The 19,764-nt window shown below is 39.3% G+C and overlaps 1 protein-coding gene across 1 annotated transcript; it reads left to right on the top strand.

Annotated features, from left to right (window-relative positions):
- Window positions 1-1,184: 1,184 nt before the first annotated feature.
- On the top strand, window positions 1,185-19,608 carry LOC131237081 (butanoate--CoA ligase AAE1-like). The gene is made up of 2 exons (XM_058234729.1): window positions 1,185-1,490; window positions 17,805-19,608. The coding sequence occupies exons 1-2, from the start codon at window positions 1,293-1,295 to the stop codon at window positions 19,254-19,256; spliced, it is 1,650 nt and encodes a 549-aa protein (XP_058090712.1). The 5' UTR covers window positions 1,185-1,292; the 3' UTR covers window positions 19,257-19,608.
- The last annotated feature ends 156 nt before the right edge of the window (window positions 19,609-19,764 follow it).

The raw sequence follows: 19,764 nt of genomic DNA, 5'->3' as shown, positions 1-19,764 counted from the left end.
ATGTCATGGTTGGCTAAACCTCTTAACTAGGGCTAATAGGTGAAGCTTGTAGCGTGATGAGATTTTTTTTATTACTTTAATTCATGTTTATATTGAGCTTTCTTTGATTCTAGTTTGATTCTTAAGGAACACTTTCAGTATTTTAATGATTTATTGTGACTCAAATTACAGTAGATCTGCAATAGCTTTGAGTATCTTCTTTTCATGTATTGAGATTTTGAAATTAGGAAATCCTATTTGTTCACGATCGTCCCATGGGCATGGTTGGGTGACAGAATCTCTTCTAATCTTCATAGTTCTCCCATGTTAGTTATGCATTGGTATATCTTATTGTGAGTCATTATCTCTTGTGCATGGTTTTGTGATGGAATCACTTTTAGTTCTCACACCTCTCATCCATTGATAATTAGGTGAAAGGAAGTTCAGATTTGATTTTACTGAGATATCTTTAAATTGGATAAGATAAGACTCTGATTCTAGTTGCGTCCTTGAATCAAGCATAGATCTCCCTGGTCTCTACAAGTGGATCCTTGGAAACCCTAGTTCCCACCTTTGAATTCTTAAGTTTTAATTACTTTAATCACAATTACTCTCTCAATTACTTCAGAAATAGATTCACATCTTCTTCTAGTTCTAGTTCTAGTTCTTTTCAGAATATCTACAAGTGTAGTTTTTGTGGATTCGAGCTCGTTCTCACAAGTTATTACTACATCACGACATTACACTTAGGGTTTTGAACACCCGCCCATTTTACGAAGAGTTTTTTCTATATATATTTTTTAAAAAAACCAAAGATTCGATCCGGACCGCAACCAATCCGATCCGACTCAATCGATTTCTCTGATCGAGTCGAACTCGTTTCGGGTCAAGCCAGTAGTACATCAGATTGGATCGAGTTAACCGACTCGGACTCGGTACCGGATCGGATCGAGTTCGGATCAGTTATTTAAAAATTCAGATCGAGTCGAGTTGGATCCAATCCAGTCCGACTCGACTCGATGTCCACCTCTACATGCATCCAAACGGGAAGGGTATTTTCGTCCTTTTGACCTTCTTGCACACTCAATTTTCAAAGAGAATCCTCTCTCTTTAGAAAACCAAAAATCAAGGAAATCTTGAGAAAGTCTCTCTTTAGAAAACCAAAAATCAAGAAAATCTTGAGAAAATCTCTCTTCAAGTCTTCTGTCTATTTATAGTCCCAAGAGAATCCTGCAATATTTTCTCATATTCTATAAAACCCAAATCCAAAATCACCTGAAACTTGGTTTTTTCTCCTCTACACTTCAAAATCAATGGATGGTCTTTTCCGTTGCTCGGCGAACTACGTTCCGCTCTCTCCAATAAGCTTCTTGGAGCGAGCGGCCGTCGTTTACAGGGACCAAACGTCGGTAATTTACGGGTCCGTGAAGTACACATGGAAAGATACGTTTGAACGGTGCCGTCGCCTCGCTTCTGCTCTGGCACAGATGGGGATTTCCCGTGGCGATGTTGTAAGTCCTCCACTGAATTTCATTCAATCCCTCTGTTATTTTGAAAATTCTCTATTTTGGCATTGTTGGAATTGGGTTGATGCTTTTAGAGGTTTGGATTTTGGTGGTGTTGCTGCAATTCAAAGATTTGGGTGTGGCTTTCTGGATTTTGTTCTAATGGGTGGTTGATCAACCCATGGCCCCATGCCAATTAACTGACCTCCCACATTTTTTACCATACACATGAAACATGTGCACGATGATCGGAAACATCAATTGCATGGGATTCACCATGGATAAGCTACTGATGAAAAATTTCCTTGACCCGATGATCCTACTATCCGATCGATGAATTTATTTCCCATTGAAAATGAACTGTTGCATTTTTGTTTCTTTTAGTTATCATAAGTGTGCCACCAATTAGATGGTTGAGATTGCAGTAGCAGTATAATCTTTTGTCTATGGGCTATTTACAGTTGGACTCACTGAATGAACGGCCTGGATCTTATCTGAGTACGATGTGGGGAGGACATTGATGTTCTGGATCTTGTCCATGTTACCATAGCTCCATGCAAATTAGCTGACCTTCCACATATTGTACCGTGCGCACGGAGCATGGGCATGATGATCGGAAGCATCCATCCCCTGGGATTTACCATGGATGTGCTACTGACCAAAAATTTCTTTGATCCAATGGTCGTAACCATTTGATCGATTAATCTGTTTCCGATTGAATAAACAGTTGCAATTTTGTGCCTTTTAGTGTACATATGTGTGCCACCAATTAGACGGTTAAGATCGTTGCAGCAGTATGTATGGTCTTTTGTTATGGACAATTGCAGTTGTACTCATTGAATTAACGATCTGGATCTTGTCTGTGTATGGTGTGGGAAGAACATTGAGGGTCTGGAGCTTGCCCATGTTTGCATTGTTGGTTGATTTGTAGAGGTTTTAGACTTGATGTTGGTGTTGTAATACACAGATTTGGGTGTAGTATATTGATATTTCTCTGGTTTGTTGGAAGGGGAGATTGTGGTCCCTCATGCATCTTATATGACACTCATGGAACATGTGCATGATTATCCGAACCATCCATCCTGTGGGATCCACCGCAGATGGGCTTCATAACCGTTGGATCGATGTTTTTTGCTCATTGATTCTGAACTGCGGCAACTATTTGCCTTTTAGCTCTCATATGTCTGCCACTGTCCGGTTTGTCAGTCAGGATTGTGTGAGCAGTGTGTCCTTTTGTTTATGGTCCATGCACAGCTGGATCTTCTAAATGAACGGTCTGGATCTAGTCCATGCTTCCCACATGTACAGGATCAAAATTTCAGGTTGGTGAGTCCCATGCTTCTGCGGATGTAGTACACATGCATTTTTTTAATTTTTGTTTTTTGTTTTTTGTTTGTCAGTGGAATGTGGATTTCTTAAATCCTTGCTTTCCTGGATGATATATATTTTAGTCTATAGGGATGTGGATTTCCACTGGTTGTATTTTGTATTTTGTTTCTCTAAGGTGGAGGTTTCATACTTTTTACTTTTAATGTAATACAAAACAAAAATTGTATCCTGCCATCAGAACTGGACATGCGGCTCAATTAATCATCCGTACCACCCATTTGGCTGGTTCCATTATGGATGGATCACAATGCAATGATTGTTTCAATTAGAAGATCCTAACCATCTAAGTGGTGGTTTGAAAATGGATGGCAGAAAACAATACTGAAGTTAAAACACAAGTAATGATCTAGTTGGTGAAGTGCATGGAAATCTTCCCACGCACAGTTTCATTTGGATCTCTTGGTACACACATCACCTATCTGAACTGTCCATTAGGCCAGTCCCATCTTATTCTTTTACTGAGAAAAAGTCAGAGAACTCAGATAGTTCTAAATATCCGAGATCAGGCATATCTTCTATGAACAATTTTTACATCCACTTTGTATGCCGCGATCTGGATGGTTTGGATCTTATGATCAATATGTATTTTTCAGGCACCCGATGAAGGGTGGATCGTACCTAATGAATGGCCGAGATTAGTGATGTGGATGCTACTGAATCCAAATGAAACTATACGCATGGAAAGGTTCATAGCCGTAAACTTAGCCCACAAGATCGTTATAAATGACTTCTAATTTACTACAACTAAGCCTTAAGATCAGTTCCTATTCCATCCAAACTAAAGGCAACTCAGTATCTCAAACTCTCATCATTCAAACTTATAATTTCTTAGTCATGACTCTTGATGTTGCCTGTCAATGCGATGCCAATAACATCAAGATGATCAGAGTCATTACAACAGTTCTGATTTGCCATTTTGACTACTGCATGATGAACATGTAGTGACAGTGTAATGTGTGTAAATGATCCAGGTTTCAATCCAAAAAATGCAGTGACCTTGTCATTATGGGTGCAACTCGGGCAGGTTGGGTTGGGTTAAGGGTCAACCCAAACCTGGCCTGAACTCAAGAGGACCCAACCTGCAACCCGACCCAACCTGAATTACGACTGGAGGTGTCCAACATGAATTTCTCTATAACTTGACCCCACCTGGCCCAAATACATGTGAGTATATCACAACCCGTCCTAACCGGACCACAATTTGCTTAACCCGAACCCAATCCAATTTCAAATCAGGTTCGCATTTTCCAACACAAACCCAAGCCGAAGACCTTGACAACCTAACCTGAACTTTGGTTGGTGATGTATAGTGGGTCGCGGACAGTTTCATGGCCAAGATGGATCAAAAAAGGCCCAGTCGACGATAGAAGTGATCCGGACCGTCAGACCTTAGATCGGGCGTATCTCGCAATCCGGAATGAGTTATCTGATGTAAAATATATGATTTTGGGGTAGAACGAGCTACTTTAGCCAACCAACCCGGCTATGCCAGGTTACGCAGCCCAGAATTGCAAAAAACCCCTAGATCGACGGTCGTTTCCCTGTTTTAATTTCGTTTTTACTATAAATAGTAAGTTTTAGTTTGATTATAACTCTTCATCCGTCCGGCTTTAGGAGTTGTGCCCAATGTGAAAAGAGCTTAGAATAATTAGGAGAACGGTTTGTTGAAGCCAAATAGGAGACTTACTATTTTTGGCCGAAAACCTTGCACAATAGTAGACATCACGACCGTCTATAAATAGTAAGTTTACTATTTATAGTAAGTCGCGGATTCTAGGAGTTTGAGTTGTAGTTTGATTCTGATTTCTATCCCATTGCTTGGTACCCCTATTTAAAAGGTTGTGAACTTGTTTTTAATCATCAATTAATCAATTTCGAATTTATTAGAATTTATTTCTATTTTCTACTTTCTTTCCTCGTGGATTTGAGAAGTCTCTGTGAGGAGTCCAGAGAAGCTCCGTGGATTCAGAGTAGTTATCCTCATCATATTCATCCTTGCGTCAGTTGGGTTGACCCAACCATAGTTGCAACCCTACTAGTCATCCATGTCAAATGCCTGTTTTTAACAAATGGCTACTTTATGGTCTCCACCCCCCCCCCCCCCCCAAGAGCTTTGCTCGGTATTTCGTTCCATCATGGTGATCAAACTGAAGGTCACCCTTTCCAAACTGCTAAATCAAATTGCTGGAAATTTTATGTGGTTCAGCAAAGCCAATCATCTCCGTAAGACGTGTCCTTATCTGGAAAATGTTTTGATTGTTATATCATTGTATGTGGAATATGCATGTTTATGTATAACACTATTCTATGTTGCACTCTTCCATTTAAAATCTTCATACAAGCTAGAATATGAAGATCTCCATCTAGTATTTGTCTCAAAACGTAGCAATCTAAGAGGACAATTCACTTCCTATTGATGAGAAGGTTTTCTTCTATAATACCCAAATAGAGAAACTGACAGGGGAACATGTACGTGGGTATGGCTCTCCATTTTGACTTATTTTACTAACTCGTAGTTTTATTTACCTAGGTATAAATTTTTCAATCTTCGTAGAATGCTAAACTTAACAAAATTGTCAGTGTTTACAATTTTTATAACATATAGATATTCAGAGAGGAGCGTAAGAAAGTTATCAGGATTTTGAAAAGAACAGTCTAATACGATAGGATTCAGTTAAAACTTATCCTACAGGTAACCTACGAGTATTAGGTACCTGCAGAATCAGCATTTTGTTGGTGTCCGACACTATACATTGAGCATATACAATATACAAGTATCCAGGTGTCATAGGTTTTCTTCAACCTTGGCCAGTGATTAAATACCTTCTAGGAAGGCCCACGGAGTTCTAGGAATTGGATTTAGTGAGTGAATATCTCCAGGATAAGAAGAGAATCTTCATTTGTTATCAGAAGTCATCATCTTTTAACCTGAGTTTTGTGACTGCTAAAAGGTTGATTACCTAGAAGGTTAAGTTTGATAGGCTATGATATGCTTATACATCAAAAGTTGTTAAAGTATCCATGGCAAACCCATGTCTTATACTTCATTATCAAATGCAAATGCCATATACGTCATTTCCGTGTTCTATTAGTGGCTTCATCTAGTTTTTTATTTTTGGAAGATAAGCAAAATTTCTTTATTTCATCAAAAAGGACAAGCAGCCCTAAGAATACAAGTGGGGGGCCTACATCCTTAGCCAGGGAAAAGAAAAGGAAACAAAGAAAAGGAAAAAGAAGAAGAAACCCACACCCCGGGACAAGGGAAAGGAAAGAGAATCCAGACCCTAGGTCAGCGAAAGAGCCTTCACCCTAGGTTAGTAAAAGGAAGAAGGAAAGGAAAAGAGAGGGAGCTCTAGGCTCCAAGAAGAGAAGCTAACTCAAACAATTGGACAGGACATTGCAAGCTTAGAGATAAGCGCTTTCTTCCACCTACTAATGATCATCACCTCTCCCAGATGCTCACTAATCAGAGATATCAAATTATGGGTGAAGAATCTCATACTCCAAGAGGAAGAATCAGGCTTCATTTGGGTATTACAAGTGAGTGAATACAATTTGCAGATTTCAACATCTTTTTGGCTATGTTAAGTGCACCCTTGATGAAAAAAATCTACTTTCATGCTTAGGTCTTAAAGAACAATGGTGACTTTTGTATAGAACGATTCCTCTCCAATGTAAAAACCTTGGTGCCTTATTTTACAAGCTAGTCCTCGTATGTGTTGATAGGTGGATAGGTTGTCACTTAGTGCATGTGATGAAATTAGTATTTTAAATTTCTACACTATGTAGCACACACGTACACACACATAGAGAGACACACACATATATAGTACATGCGCATACATGCACACATGCACGCACGTGTATATAGTAGTCGCTCAAGCCTCGCCTGCAATTCTGAATTCGATGAGGAATTGAGTAAGGAGCTCAGTCTTAATGCTACATAGCTCATGAAAATAGCTCAAGACATGTGTATTGATGCAGTACATGAAAATTAAATATGTTATGCAAGATTTCATGCTTTAGATCATAATAATTTCAAAACAATCACAAAAAAATTCCACATCCCATATAAAGTCAAGCATTCAACAAGGGGAATCTATGAGGGTCCAAGTCTACACATGTTAGGGCTGAATCAATTAAAATTATGGACCAAACAATGCTCGAAAGAGAGTAGAATCATCCACACATGCAAAAGATTATTTCTCAAATCAATGCATTTACATGTTTTAAATTGGGAAAACCTACGGTTTGCAAAAGTGGAATAGAACTTGTGATTTAGGATTATCTAGGATTAGGGTTAGGAAAATAAGGTGAGAGATGAGTGAAATAGAGGAGAGAGGTGAACCCGAGATATTCCACACGAGTGAACAGCGCCTGGGTCCAGACGCACGTGCGTAAGATCTTGCCTGCATGTGTGTGGGGCCCACGAACCCAAAAAGTGACAACTTGGGTCTGGTCGGCCATGGGTGGGCCGCACACACACACACCAAAATTTAGACTGATCCGACGTCTGTTATGTGCATAGTGGTCTGCCGAAGTTTCAGCCCTCTAATAGGGCCTGATTATGCAAATCTGCTATAGAGGAAGGATCGGCTACAAAAGGGGGTGGATTTGAAGCATGGATGGTTGTGGGAGATGATAAATATGGATGGTAGGAGATGTGGGCAATTTGAGATGAGTGTGGCTTTGCACCATGGTAGTTAGCCTTTCGAAGAATGGAGGGTTTCGCACCCAATTGGATTTCTATAACTCAGAGAATTAGAGAAGCAGGAAAATGTAGAATTTTATTCATAATATTCGATGAGAAAAAACATACAAGTGATTGCCTATTTATAAGAAAACCCTATACCCTAAAAGTCATGCCATGTGCGCACGCTATTACTTAGAGATGAAGTAACAAAAATAACAACTAATTAATGCAATTTAAATCATTCATGATGTTCTTAATAACAAAAATAAGCAAATTAAACTCAAAAGTCCTATATCATCTAGAGTAGTGGGTCACGATCATGAGATCCAATAGTGGGATCCACATGAAGATCGGGTCCACTCCAAGGAACCAAAACATAGTCCTCTAACTAGGAGGCCCTCCATGGATGTCATCATCGATTTAGATCGATGGTGGGGTCCTTCTTCTCCTTGTGTACGTGCGTAGGGGGTGTGCGTGTGCGTAAGATGTTCCCATTATGTAGCCTATGCGACATGATCAATTTGTATAGGCTACACACTACACAGACTATGCTACACACTACATAGCTCATGTTACACATTATTTGTCACTACAACATGAAAATCAATTAATGTTTTCAATGATTTGTTACATTTTCTTATTATTAATGAAAATTAGTTAATCTTTTCAATGCTTTTAGTAAAATAATATAAGTAACAGTATTAAATCAGTTTTGTTTCTCGATCTTTACCTTTATACTTAATCATTGCCCTTTCCTATTACTTTAAATTGCATTTGATTGCACCTAATATCAAGATATTTTGTTAAATTTCATTATTAATCAGTCTAATTTAGTGCATAATATCATAAAATTGGTGCAACTAAGTGCAACCTTGATTAAAAATCTAGAAGTAGCATGTAGCCATATAGCTTATGCTACATGCTATGTAGCTTGCACCTCACGCTTCAGAGGGGTGAACACTACGCTATACGCTATTCGTTATTTAAAACAATGGATGAAATTACCTACCGTAATGGATGGTTAATTGAAGTTTTGGAAAAAATAGGATGTCATAATCATTCATGAAGGGACTCGATTCACTCTTTGACTTGGATGTCTAAGGTTCTCTTAAAGAAATGACCAGTCACTTTGATTCAAGAGAAATGAAGCACATATGAAAATCCTAACTTGTAATCTAATGGTGGATGCCACTCGAATATTGTATGGATTATTTAGTTAATCTAATTAAACATTAGAATATTTTCATGCGATTACTAATTTAAAAATTGTGAAGACGTAGTTTGGTGTTTTTGCTTGAAAAATACCGCTCATTTTGCTTTTTGCCCTCTTTTTGAACTGATTAAATGATTAATAGAGAAATTTCTAGTTTGATGTTAAAATTATCTTCAAATGATAGCCCTAGTTGTAGACACCCCACCTCATGTGAATAAAATAAATAAGACCTTGTTTTGTTCTGTGTTATTATTATTACATCAAATTTCCTTTAGGTCCATTTTTTATATTGTATTCTTCATATATTAAATTGAAGGGTTTTGTTTTGATGCTTTACTAATACCTTCCTTTGTTCTGTACCTATTATATCCTAGTCAATCAAATAGGTTAAATTGTATTTTTGTTCATGTTGAATCAATCAAGATTGGAGTTGGTCAATGATGACTAAGCATGTACTGATTTTGAGTGCCTATTTATTTATTATTGGTATTTACGGATTAATCACAAGCTGAAACATGGTTAGAACACTTATGTGTCTTGACTATAAATCTCATAACATTTTCTGATTTATGAGGTAATGGCCAATTAGGAGACATTTTCTCGATCTTTGTTATAGCTAATGCAGCCTCTGAAGCAACTATTGGGGCAGCTATTGTTTCGTTGCTTTATCTTAATAAAAAATCGATTCATATTGATCAATCAAATTTATTGAATAAATAGTTGGAATTATATAAATAAATACACACATTATATTTACAAATTAGAATTAGTGTGACGTGCATAACTCATATAATCATGTTTGTTGAAACATAATAAATTAAAGTATCTTAGCCCTATCTCATGAATAGATCTAGTTAATTATAATAATTATAAAAAAAACCTGGTAGACACCCCACCTCATCTCTCAATTAATCTCTGAAGGAGGGTTGAGTTTAAATCCTTGCTGTTGTAGGAATTTAACTACGCACCTAACTAACTTAAATCAACCCAAAATTCACTCAACACTATCCACAATCCCACTGAACCTACCCAAAACCCAAGTTTAAACCCCTCACCTAAAGGCTGCTAAAGCTCTATAATAATTGAGCCCAGATATGGAACGCCAAGGAGTATGCCTTAACCTCTGGGCTTTGAGATTCAACTCCAGTAACCTTTCTCTAGCAAGAGAATCACTTTTATCTCTTAGTTTCCCTTTTCTTTCACAAATTCATGTTCAAAATGAAGCACACAAACACCTCCATTGTAACTCAAGTAGATAGAGATCAGAGTTATTTGAGGACAATTCCACACACCAATAAGTATTCCTTGCCCTTTCTTTTTAGTTTCTGCAATTTTTTTTCATTGATGCCTTCGAAAAACCATGCAGACATTCATTTCAACAGAATTTCACTTCTTTTGTCAAAGTAGAGGTTGCAATTTTGTAGGTGGGAAAAGGTGCCTAACACTGGTGTTTTAAATAGTCAATAGCATGTAGCATAAAGCATGAAGCATAAACTATGTGCTACTTCTAGATTTTTAATCAAGGTTACGCTTGGTTACACCAATTTCATGATATTTTCCACCAAATTAAACTGATTAATAATGAAATTAACAAAATTTCATGATATTTGGTGCAACCAAATGCAACCTGAAGTAATTGGAAATGACAATGATTAAGTATAAAGGTGAAGGAATAGCAATGAAATTGATTTAATAATGTTACTTATATTATATTACTAAAAGCATTGAAAACATTAACTAATGTTTATTGAAAATAAAAAAGTGTAACAAAACATTCAAAAAATTATTTGATTTTAATGTTTGTAGGTAAAAATAACTTGTAATGTGAGCAATGTAGCGTGTAACGTAGTCTATGTAAGCATTTTACGTTTGCAAACTATCATGTAGCATAGGCTACACATGACATAAGCTATTTTCATGAGCTACATAAAGTTATTTTCATGAGCTATGTAGCATTAAGGCTATGCTATGGTACATGGTGTTGCTATTTAAAACTCTGCTTAACATCTTCCTACCCCATTGCTGAGGCTCTCGTCAGTATCTTTAATTCATAGGCTTTTGCAATGATATTTTAAGAAATTTGAGTTTCTAATTGGTTGACCATGTATTTACTCCTCCATTTCCCCCACATTTCCATGGTCATCCTTTGAGATTGTTGGATTTGTATCGTCTTTATTTAAATGAAATAAAACCTAAATGGGTACATGAGGAGCCTTTCTTGTTTAAAGTCTACTTACCCGTTTTACTTTTTAAGTATTAAATATGCTAACAGAGAGGTGATTCAGTTTATCTTTTTTAAAAAAATAAAAATAAAAATAAAAATAAAAAATAAAAAATAAATTATGAGGAAAATACTTTATAGAGAAAAGAAGAAGAAAGTGAGTCACACATGGTAGAGGCTTTAATGCCACTAGAAGCATCATTAGGGTCAGCATTACTGAATTTTAGTCAAGTTAATATTTATACTTGAACAACTCCGTGAAGTCAATATTCATCTCATTAACCACCAGCTTCTGTTTCCAATAGAATTTCCTTTCCTTTCATTGCATAGTGAGGCCCTTTCAACATTTTGAATGCTTAAGCAATTAAGGCAATCTTTAACCGACCCTCATTGTGGAACTAGCTAAGACAATGCAACTTCAATTCTCAAAAATGGCCCAACAGCCTACCTTATCCTGTGCTTTGCCATAATATCGTAGTGAAGTAGAATTATAAAGATTTGAGGAAGAAGATAAAAGTAATGGAAGAGAGAGAGAGAGAGAGAGAGAGAGAGAGAGTTTGGAAGAATACTTTTTTTTTTGTTAGAGCTCCAACCCTCCCCCCCCCCCTTTAATTATAATACTAGAGTTACAAAACATACTCCATAGGAGTACCCAACATTATGGACATGTACGCACTAAAAAGCACATAAAAGTACATCATTCCTGTAACTCTCTATACTCCCCCTCAAGTTTGAGCATAGATATCCCCAACTTATCAGTGATATGAAGAAGAGCATCTCGCCCAAGAGATTTGGTCAGAACATCAGCCAACTATTCCCTAAAGGGAACGAAAGGAGTTGTAATTTCCTTCTTAGAGACTTTTTCTCGAATGAAATGACAGTAAATCTCAATGTGTTTCGTGTGCTCATGGAACACCGAATTGTTGGCAATGTGAATGCAGCTCGATTGTTGCAATGCAAAGGAATTGGAGTCGAAGGATTATAACCGAGTTCCTATAAGAGGGTTCGAAGCCAAATAAGTTCACATGTTGCCTGAGCCATCCCCCGATACTTTGCCCCGATAGAAGATTGTGCCACAACGGACTGTTTCTTGATCTTCCAAGTGACAAGGTTGCCACCTACAAAGGTACAATACCCAATGTAGATTGTCGATCATATAAACTTCCAACATAGGCAACATCAGAGTAACCGGACGGATGAAGATAGCCATGCAGTTGAAAACGTCAACCTTTGCTTGGGGAAGATTTGTGATATCGAAGGATACGATACACTGCAGTTAGATGTGTGGTGTGAGGATAATGCATAAATTGACTTGTAACCATTACAACATACGAAAGAGTGAGATAGATGAGTTTGTCAACCAATTGCCGATACATCCCAGGATTAGAAAGGATCTCACCATAATCGGGACTAATTTCGCAAGTCGGATCCATAGGCATGGTAGTAGGCTTACATCCTAGCATCCAACTCTTGGAGAGTAGATCAAGGGCATATTTCCTTTAGAGAGAGTATAATTCCAGATCTTGACCGAGCAACTTCAATGCCCAGAAAATACCGAAGTCCTCAAATCTTTAATCTCAAATCGAGTCTTGAGAAAAAGATTTAATTTGCACCATTCCCTTAGTATCATCGCCTGACAATACTATATCATCTACATAGACAATTAACACCATTATCCTAGTGGGCCGACAACAGATGAGCAAGAAGTGATCAGCTTGGCTGCAAATAAATTCAAAATTTAGGAGAGTACGACTGAATTATCAAACTAGGCATGTGGAGACTATTTAAGGCCATAAATGGAGTTCTTTAGGTGACATACAAGGCGTTTGTTAGAAGACAGAAAAGCCCGGGGTTGATCTATATAAACCTCATTGACAAGATCATCATGTGAGAAAGCATTCTTTACATTGAGTTGAAATATGATTCAAGATAAATTGACCACTAAGGAGATAATCACATGAATAGAGTTAAACTTGGCCACAAGAGAGAATGTCTCAAAGTAGTCTACGCCATATATTTGAGTATAACCATTTGTAACTAACTATGCCTTATAATGATTAATAGAACCATTTGAAAGATATTTTATGTTATGAACCCACCGAAATCCAACTGTCTGTTTGCTTTCAGGTAAGGAAACTAACTCCTAAGTATTGTTCTTCTCTAATGCCTGCATTTTGTCCATCATAGCCTCAGTCGAGTTAGGACTACCCATAGCTTCCTTCAACTTATGTGGGGTAACAGCGGACGATATGAAAGCTACAAAAGACTCGAATAAAGGTGAAAGATGGTGATATGAAACAAAATTGCTAATGTAATGCTTAGTGCATGAGTGGGAGGCTTGCACAAGGCAATAGGAAGATTATCAGGAGATAAAGAGCTTATACTTGATCCACCAACAAAAGCCGATGAGAAGGGGGGCAGCTAATCATAGAGGATTTAGTCCATCAATAATACACAAGGATGAGCTTTGAGACAGACGGAGTGAGAGCATCAAGACAAGAGATAGGAAGGGGTTTAGAGTTATATTGCACATGCTCCCCCGAACTCGGAAGATGACTATGTAAAGATCTCCCTTTATCAGAGAAGTACAGAATATCTTTAAAGAATGTCACATCGGCGGATACATCTCTTACTAGTACAAGGGTCATAACATTTGTACCCCTTTTGTAATCTAGAGTAACCTAAGAAGACGCACTTTATAGCCTATGGACTTTTTTTTTAAAGAAGAAATTTTATATATATCAACTAGAGGTGCCCAGAAATGGCATACATAAACATTCGAGAGGGCCAGTAACAAAAAGGGAACAAACCCACTATCATATGAAGCTAATAAACGGTGGAGAACTGAGGCAAACTAGCTAACCACATGCCTTACGCAACGAGCTAAGGCCCACTTTATCAAGGAGAAGTAGCCCTCGAATGGTTCAAGGGAGAGAGGTCCGAGACCGATAGGTGAAGTTAGACTATGACTTGTTTCCAATGCTGGCCAACCCATCCACAGTCGAGTTTGCCTCCCTAGGTGTGTGAGCAAACCTAAGAATCATGGAGCGAGCCAGGAAGGAGATGCTCGTCTTCCAATACCATAGGGGCCAGCCAGGTTTGGATAAACCAAACAGAGCCTTCACCACAACCAGGGAATCACTCTCCACTTGGATCCTAGAGAAACCTAGAAGGAGGGCCAGCCGGAGTCCATCCACAATGGCTTTGGACTCCGCCCTCATGTTGGATCCAAAACCATAACCACGAGAGAAGCTGAAAAGGAAATTGCCATCGCCGTCTCTCCCAATACCTCCACCCCCAGAGAGCCTCGGGTTACCTCTGGATGAACCGTCCACGTTTAGCTTAATCCAGCCCGGCTAGGGCTTGACCCACTTAACTGCCGAGAAGGATGGACAAGCAGGAGAGGGCAGGCTGATATTTCAGGTCCTGCACAAATTTGAGATCGAAGGCTGGACGATTTTGGGGGTAGGCAGTATGCCGCTGATATAATGAATCCAAAGCTCGAACGCGATGTATGATGTGGAGCAACGTTGGGGTGAGATTATTGAACCTATGGGCATTCCTTGCATGTTAAATTTCCCAGACTGCCGCCAATGGATAACACGACCTGCCACAGAAGAGGGTAGTGGTTACTAGACGCCCCAATCAGATCTAATCTTCTCCCAAATAGCAGTGGCCAGGTCGTTAGTAGCAAACAGATGGTTAAGGGATTCACAGGCTGGGGAGTTGGACTATGGACTTAACTTATCATTAGTAGTATCAAGACTTTGAACAAAACATGAACATCCAAAAACCTTAGGGGGTAAAGGAAAGAGTACTTTATCGTGTAGATGCAAAATTTCAAATGAAGACTTATTAAACAATATTCGAGATGGTATGCGATTAATTAGAAATATAGTAGTAAGTAAGACATCATCAAAAAAATGTTTAGAAAGATTCATACTAACTAAGAGGGCATGAGTGACTTCAAGAAGGTGACAGTTCTCCGTTTTGTTGAGGGTTTGTGGATACAAAGTACGAGACAAAATACCATGGTCCTGTAAAAAGACAAAAGGCATATGATAGATACTCATTCCCATTGCGAGAATGTAGAACTTTGATAGGATATTGAAATTGAGTTACCACCTCATTGTAAAATATTTTAAATATATTAAACACTTCATGTTTAGACTTTAGAAGATAAACCCATGTCATTCGAGTGCAATCATCAATAAAGGTAACAAAGTATTTATATCCAAAAAGAGATATAATAGGAGTAGGGTTCCAAATATCACAGTGGACTAGCTCAAATGGTCTAGGTTTCCTATCAAATGAAATAAGAGGAAAGGCAGTCCAGTGATGTTTGGATAACTCATAAGTTTCACAAGATAAAGGTTTAGATACATAAATTGTAAGAAATAAGAGATTTAATGTAGATAAGGATAGGTGCCTTAAGCGACTACACTGATTCTCTATCTAAGGACAAGACACTAGATTCTAACACATGAGCATCATTAAGAAGTAAATGCCATCACATTTATGGTCCCCACCAATCGTTCGCTTCATTTGGAGGTCCTGAAACACAATGAGAGGGAGAGAATGTTACTGAACAATTTAGGAATTTCATAAGAGAACTAATAAATAATAAATTAAGGGGAAAACTAAGAACATGTAAAACCGATGACAAATGATGGAGGAAGAAAGTTTGATGGTACCAGTTCCAGATATGGGAGTTTGGTTTCCATCCGCAACAGTGACAAAATGTGGCTAATTAAAAGAAGGTAAGAACTATACAGGTGAGACTTACCAGTCATGTGAGAGGTGGTGCCAGAGTCAATGGCCCAGGATGAAGGAGAAGAGGGCACATGGAGGAGCAATACCTAACCGGGCTACAATGGCTCCAGAAACGTTAGAAGTACCATGAACATGAAGTCACATAAAGGCATCATAAATCTCATGGGAGATAAGGGCAATATCACCTGCGGGAGACTTCCCTTGAGGCAACAACAAGCGCAAAGCTGGATTAACAAAAAAAAAAAAGCTCTAGTAGCCAAAGATGCACTATCCCTGGATGAATGACTAATAAGTTCCTAACACTGATCAATAAAGTGGTTTGTGCCCCCACAATGTGTACAACTACGAGATGCATCACGACTGCATCTATGTCCACTTCAGCCCCGATTGCCACGATGTCCACCACGTTCGATAGCATGGCCTCGATATTGATTGCTAGATCTAAAATCATGTCCATGCCATGGTGCTCTAAATGAAGGATTGGAAGAGGACTGGTCACCAACTTCATAAGTAGAGTTATCAAATGATACAAAGGTTGAAAAGGTTGAAGTAGTTACATGTTGGATCATAACATAAATCACAGTCAAAGGAGGAAGTGGATCCATCACAACAATCTGCTCACAATCACCTTTATATATAGAATTAAGGCCGGAAAGGAACTTCATGCTTCGAGTTTCTTCTCGTTGCTTACAAACCAGATCATAATCTATCTTGCACTTGAATGAAAGAGGATGATAGAGGTCTAACTCATCCCACATACTTGGAGGGCACAAAAGTACTCTTTTGGAGATCGAAAATCCTGTTGGAATGTGCCAATATATGAAATTAACTTAAAAACTCTTGATAAATACCGTGCTTTTGAATACATGTCATGGAGGGTATCCCATATCTTTTTTCTTTAGTTGTAGAAGATAGAAACATAACGGAGTTGCTGACAGACAGATCCATATTGTTAAGTAACCAAGCCATGACTTGGCAGTTCTCCCTGATCTAAGTTTAGTAATGCTTATATGGAGGGTCTAGAGCATCATCTAACATGTAGTTAAGTCATGTAGTTAAGTCTATCTCTTCCTCCTAAAAATAATTTCACATAAAAGTACATCATTCCTGTTACTCTATATAAAGTATGCTATTCTTTCAGTTACCTATGCTTATGATGCATTTGAATGTACCTAAACTGCAAGTGATTGGATGCTTTTGCGTGGTGGATCATTCCCTCATTCCTTTATGCATTTGGGGTCGCGTGGACTTTGGGGAATACAATTCATGGCTCCCATTTCTCCATTGTTTTGTCCCAAATCAATATCCAGATCATTCCACATCCTGCCAGAAATTAGCAGACATTAATTTGGGTAGAAAAGTCTCCTACCTTGGGCTGTCAATGGGTCGTGTTCGGTTGGGTCCTACAGTAGCCGTACCCAGGCTAGCTGGGTTCAAGCCCTTTCGGGTCTGGGCATCGTCCTTTAAGACCCAGACCCGGATCCACAGGTTCGGTACCCGCTTGGTATCAATCCGCATAATATTATTATGAAAATTACTACATCTGACCCGACCTGACCTGATTTTGACTGGCTCCTAATTGATGACATGATGATCAGACCCAGTTTTTAAAGTCCAAGAAGTTGAGATCCAAACCCAACCCGATTCGTTAATGGCTCTGAAAAATGGGATCCAAAAACCATCAAAATCGGGTACCCGTGGGTTCGGGTGGACAGCCCTACTCCAACCCACCAAAAAGGACACCAAAATGCAGACTGACTGACTAAAAGCAACTTGGTTCGGGTATCGGATAGGCGGTGATTGTTACTTTCATGATCAATGACTGTCTAGCAGCAGACTAGCGAACTTGTTGAATCGATTAGTTTACTACAATCACAGGAATTCCGATGCTCCTAATACCAATACCAAACTCATCTTTGGATCTTATTTTTACATATCCTGCTGCTTTCTTATTGTGGTTCGATGCATTGCATCTGCATTTGATTGAATTCATGAAATTTTACTGCTGCTATCTAATCAACCTTCGAGCAGGTTGCTGTGCTGGCCCCCAATGTCCCAGCAATGTATGAACTGCATTTTGGTGTCCCGATGTCTGGGGCAATTCTTTCTACGCTCAACACACGCCTTGACTCGACCATGGTATCAGTTCTGTTAAGAAACTCGGAGGCCAAGATCATCTTCGTCGACTACCAGCTCCTTGAAATAGTCCGCGGAGCACTCAACCTTCTCTCCAGGAAGAAAGCCAAGCTGCCCTTTGTAGTCCAAATCTCAGAAGATACCTCGGGGCCCGCTATTAGCAGCAGCTTGCCGCCCATTAACTTTGAATATGAAAGTCTCTTGAGGACTGGCCATTCTGAATTCGAGGTTAGATGGCCGGCTGATGAATGCAACCCTATCTCACTAAACTATACTTCGGGAACCACATCGAGTCCCAAAGGAGTTGTTTACAGCCACAGAGGGGCGTTTCTAAATGCCATTTCAACCGTTCTTCTGAATGAGATGCGCTCAATGCCAGTGTATTTATGGACTGTGCCCATGTTCCACTGCAATGGATGGTGCCTCGGTTGGGGGGTTGCGGCACAGGGCGGCACCAACATATGCCTCAGAAATGTTGACCCAAAGGCTATATTCGATTGTATCATCTTGCACAAGGTAACCCACCTGGGCGGTGCACCCACTGTTTTGAACATGATCGCGAATGCGCCCGCCAGCGATCAGAAGCCGCTTCCACACAAAGTGGTGGTGATGACAGGAGGAGCACCGCCGCCTCCCTGTGTCCTGTTAAACATGGAGGAGAAGGGCTTCCTTGTAATACACTCGTATGGACAGACTGAAACTTACGGTCCGGGGACGGTTTGCACATGGAAACCCCAGTGGGATTCCTTGCCTGCTGACGAACGAGCAAAGCTCAAGTCTCGCCAAGGTTTGCACCATCTTGGGATGGCAGAGGTCGACATAAAAGATCCGATCACCATGAAAAGCATTCCGGCCGACGGGAAGACCATGGGTGAGGTGATGTTTAGAGGCAATACTGTAATGATTGGGTACTTCAAAGATTTGAAAATGACGGAGGAATCTATGAGTGGCGGGTGGTTACGATCTGGGGACCTCGGTGTGAAGCATGCAGATGGTTACATAGAGATAAAGGACCGCTCCAAGGACATTATAATCTCGGGTGGAGAGAATATCAGCACGATCGAGGTGGAGTCTGTTTTGTTTAGTCATCCTGCTATACTGGAGGCAGCGGTGGTTGGGCAGCCAGACGACCACTGGGGGGAGTCTGTTTGTGCGTTCGTGAAGTTGAAAGAGGGACGCAATGCTGATGCTGAGGAGATTATCAGGTTTTGCCGAGCTCGATTGCCGCATTATATGGCCCCTCGGACAGTTGTTTTTGAGGATTTGCCAAAGACTTCGACTGGGAAGACACAAAAGTTTGTTCTCCGGGAGAAGGCGAAGGCCATGGGAAGCCTTTCGAATATATAGGATTGGCAGCAAGCTCTAAGGTATGTTTCACAAGAAGTAATGATTTATGACTTTTGATAATTTGCAATATTGCTACTTCAAAATTCTATGATATTGGTGTTATTAGAGCTTATTACTTTGTTCTGTCTGGACCGAAACATGTGTGATCACGTACAATTCATTCTTGTACATGGCAAAGGAACGGGTGCGCCTTGCTGTAATTCATCCCGTACGTGGTATGCTCGGGTAGGATAATGTCGGTCACCTACATATTTACTACTGAGTATACTCAATGTAGTTGTATATACAGATTGATATTGTAATATGTATATAAAACATTCAAGGTTATTATATATTACAGACCCTGCATGGATAGCATGAAGGTGTGAGAAGGTGCCTTGCAGCTTCCTTCTTTGCAATCGAGGCCCGTACTCGAATATACAGGAGACAGACTGCACGTAGAGTCATTCAATCGAAATTTCCAATTTCAATCCTCAGGTTATGTCACTCTGTGGATTTTAGCCTTCCA

This window comes from Magnolia sinica, chromosome 2 (assembly GCF_029962835.1).
Source record: "Magnolia sinica isolate HGM2019 chromosome 2, MsV1, whole genome shotgun sequence".
Classification (NCBI taxonomy): Eukaryota; Viridiplantae; Streptophyta; class Magnoliopsida; order Magnoliales; family Magnoliaceae; genus Magnolia; species Magnolia sinica.
This window is presented reverse-complemented; position numbering and strand designations above follow the sequence as displayed.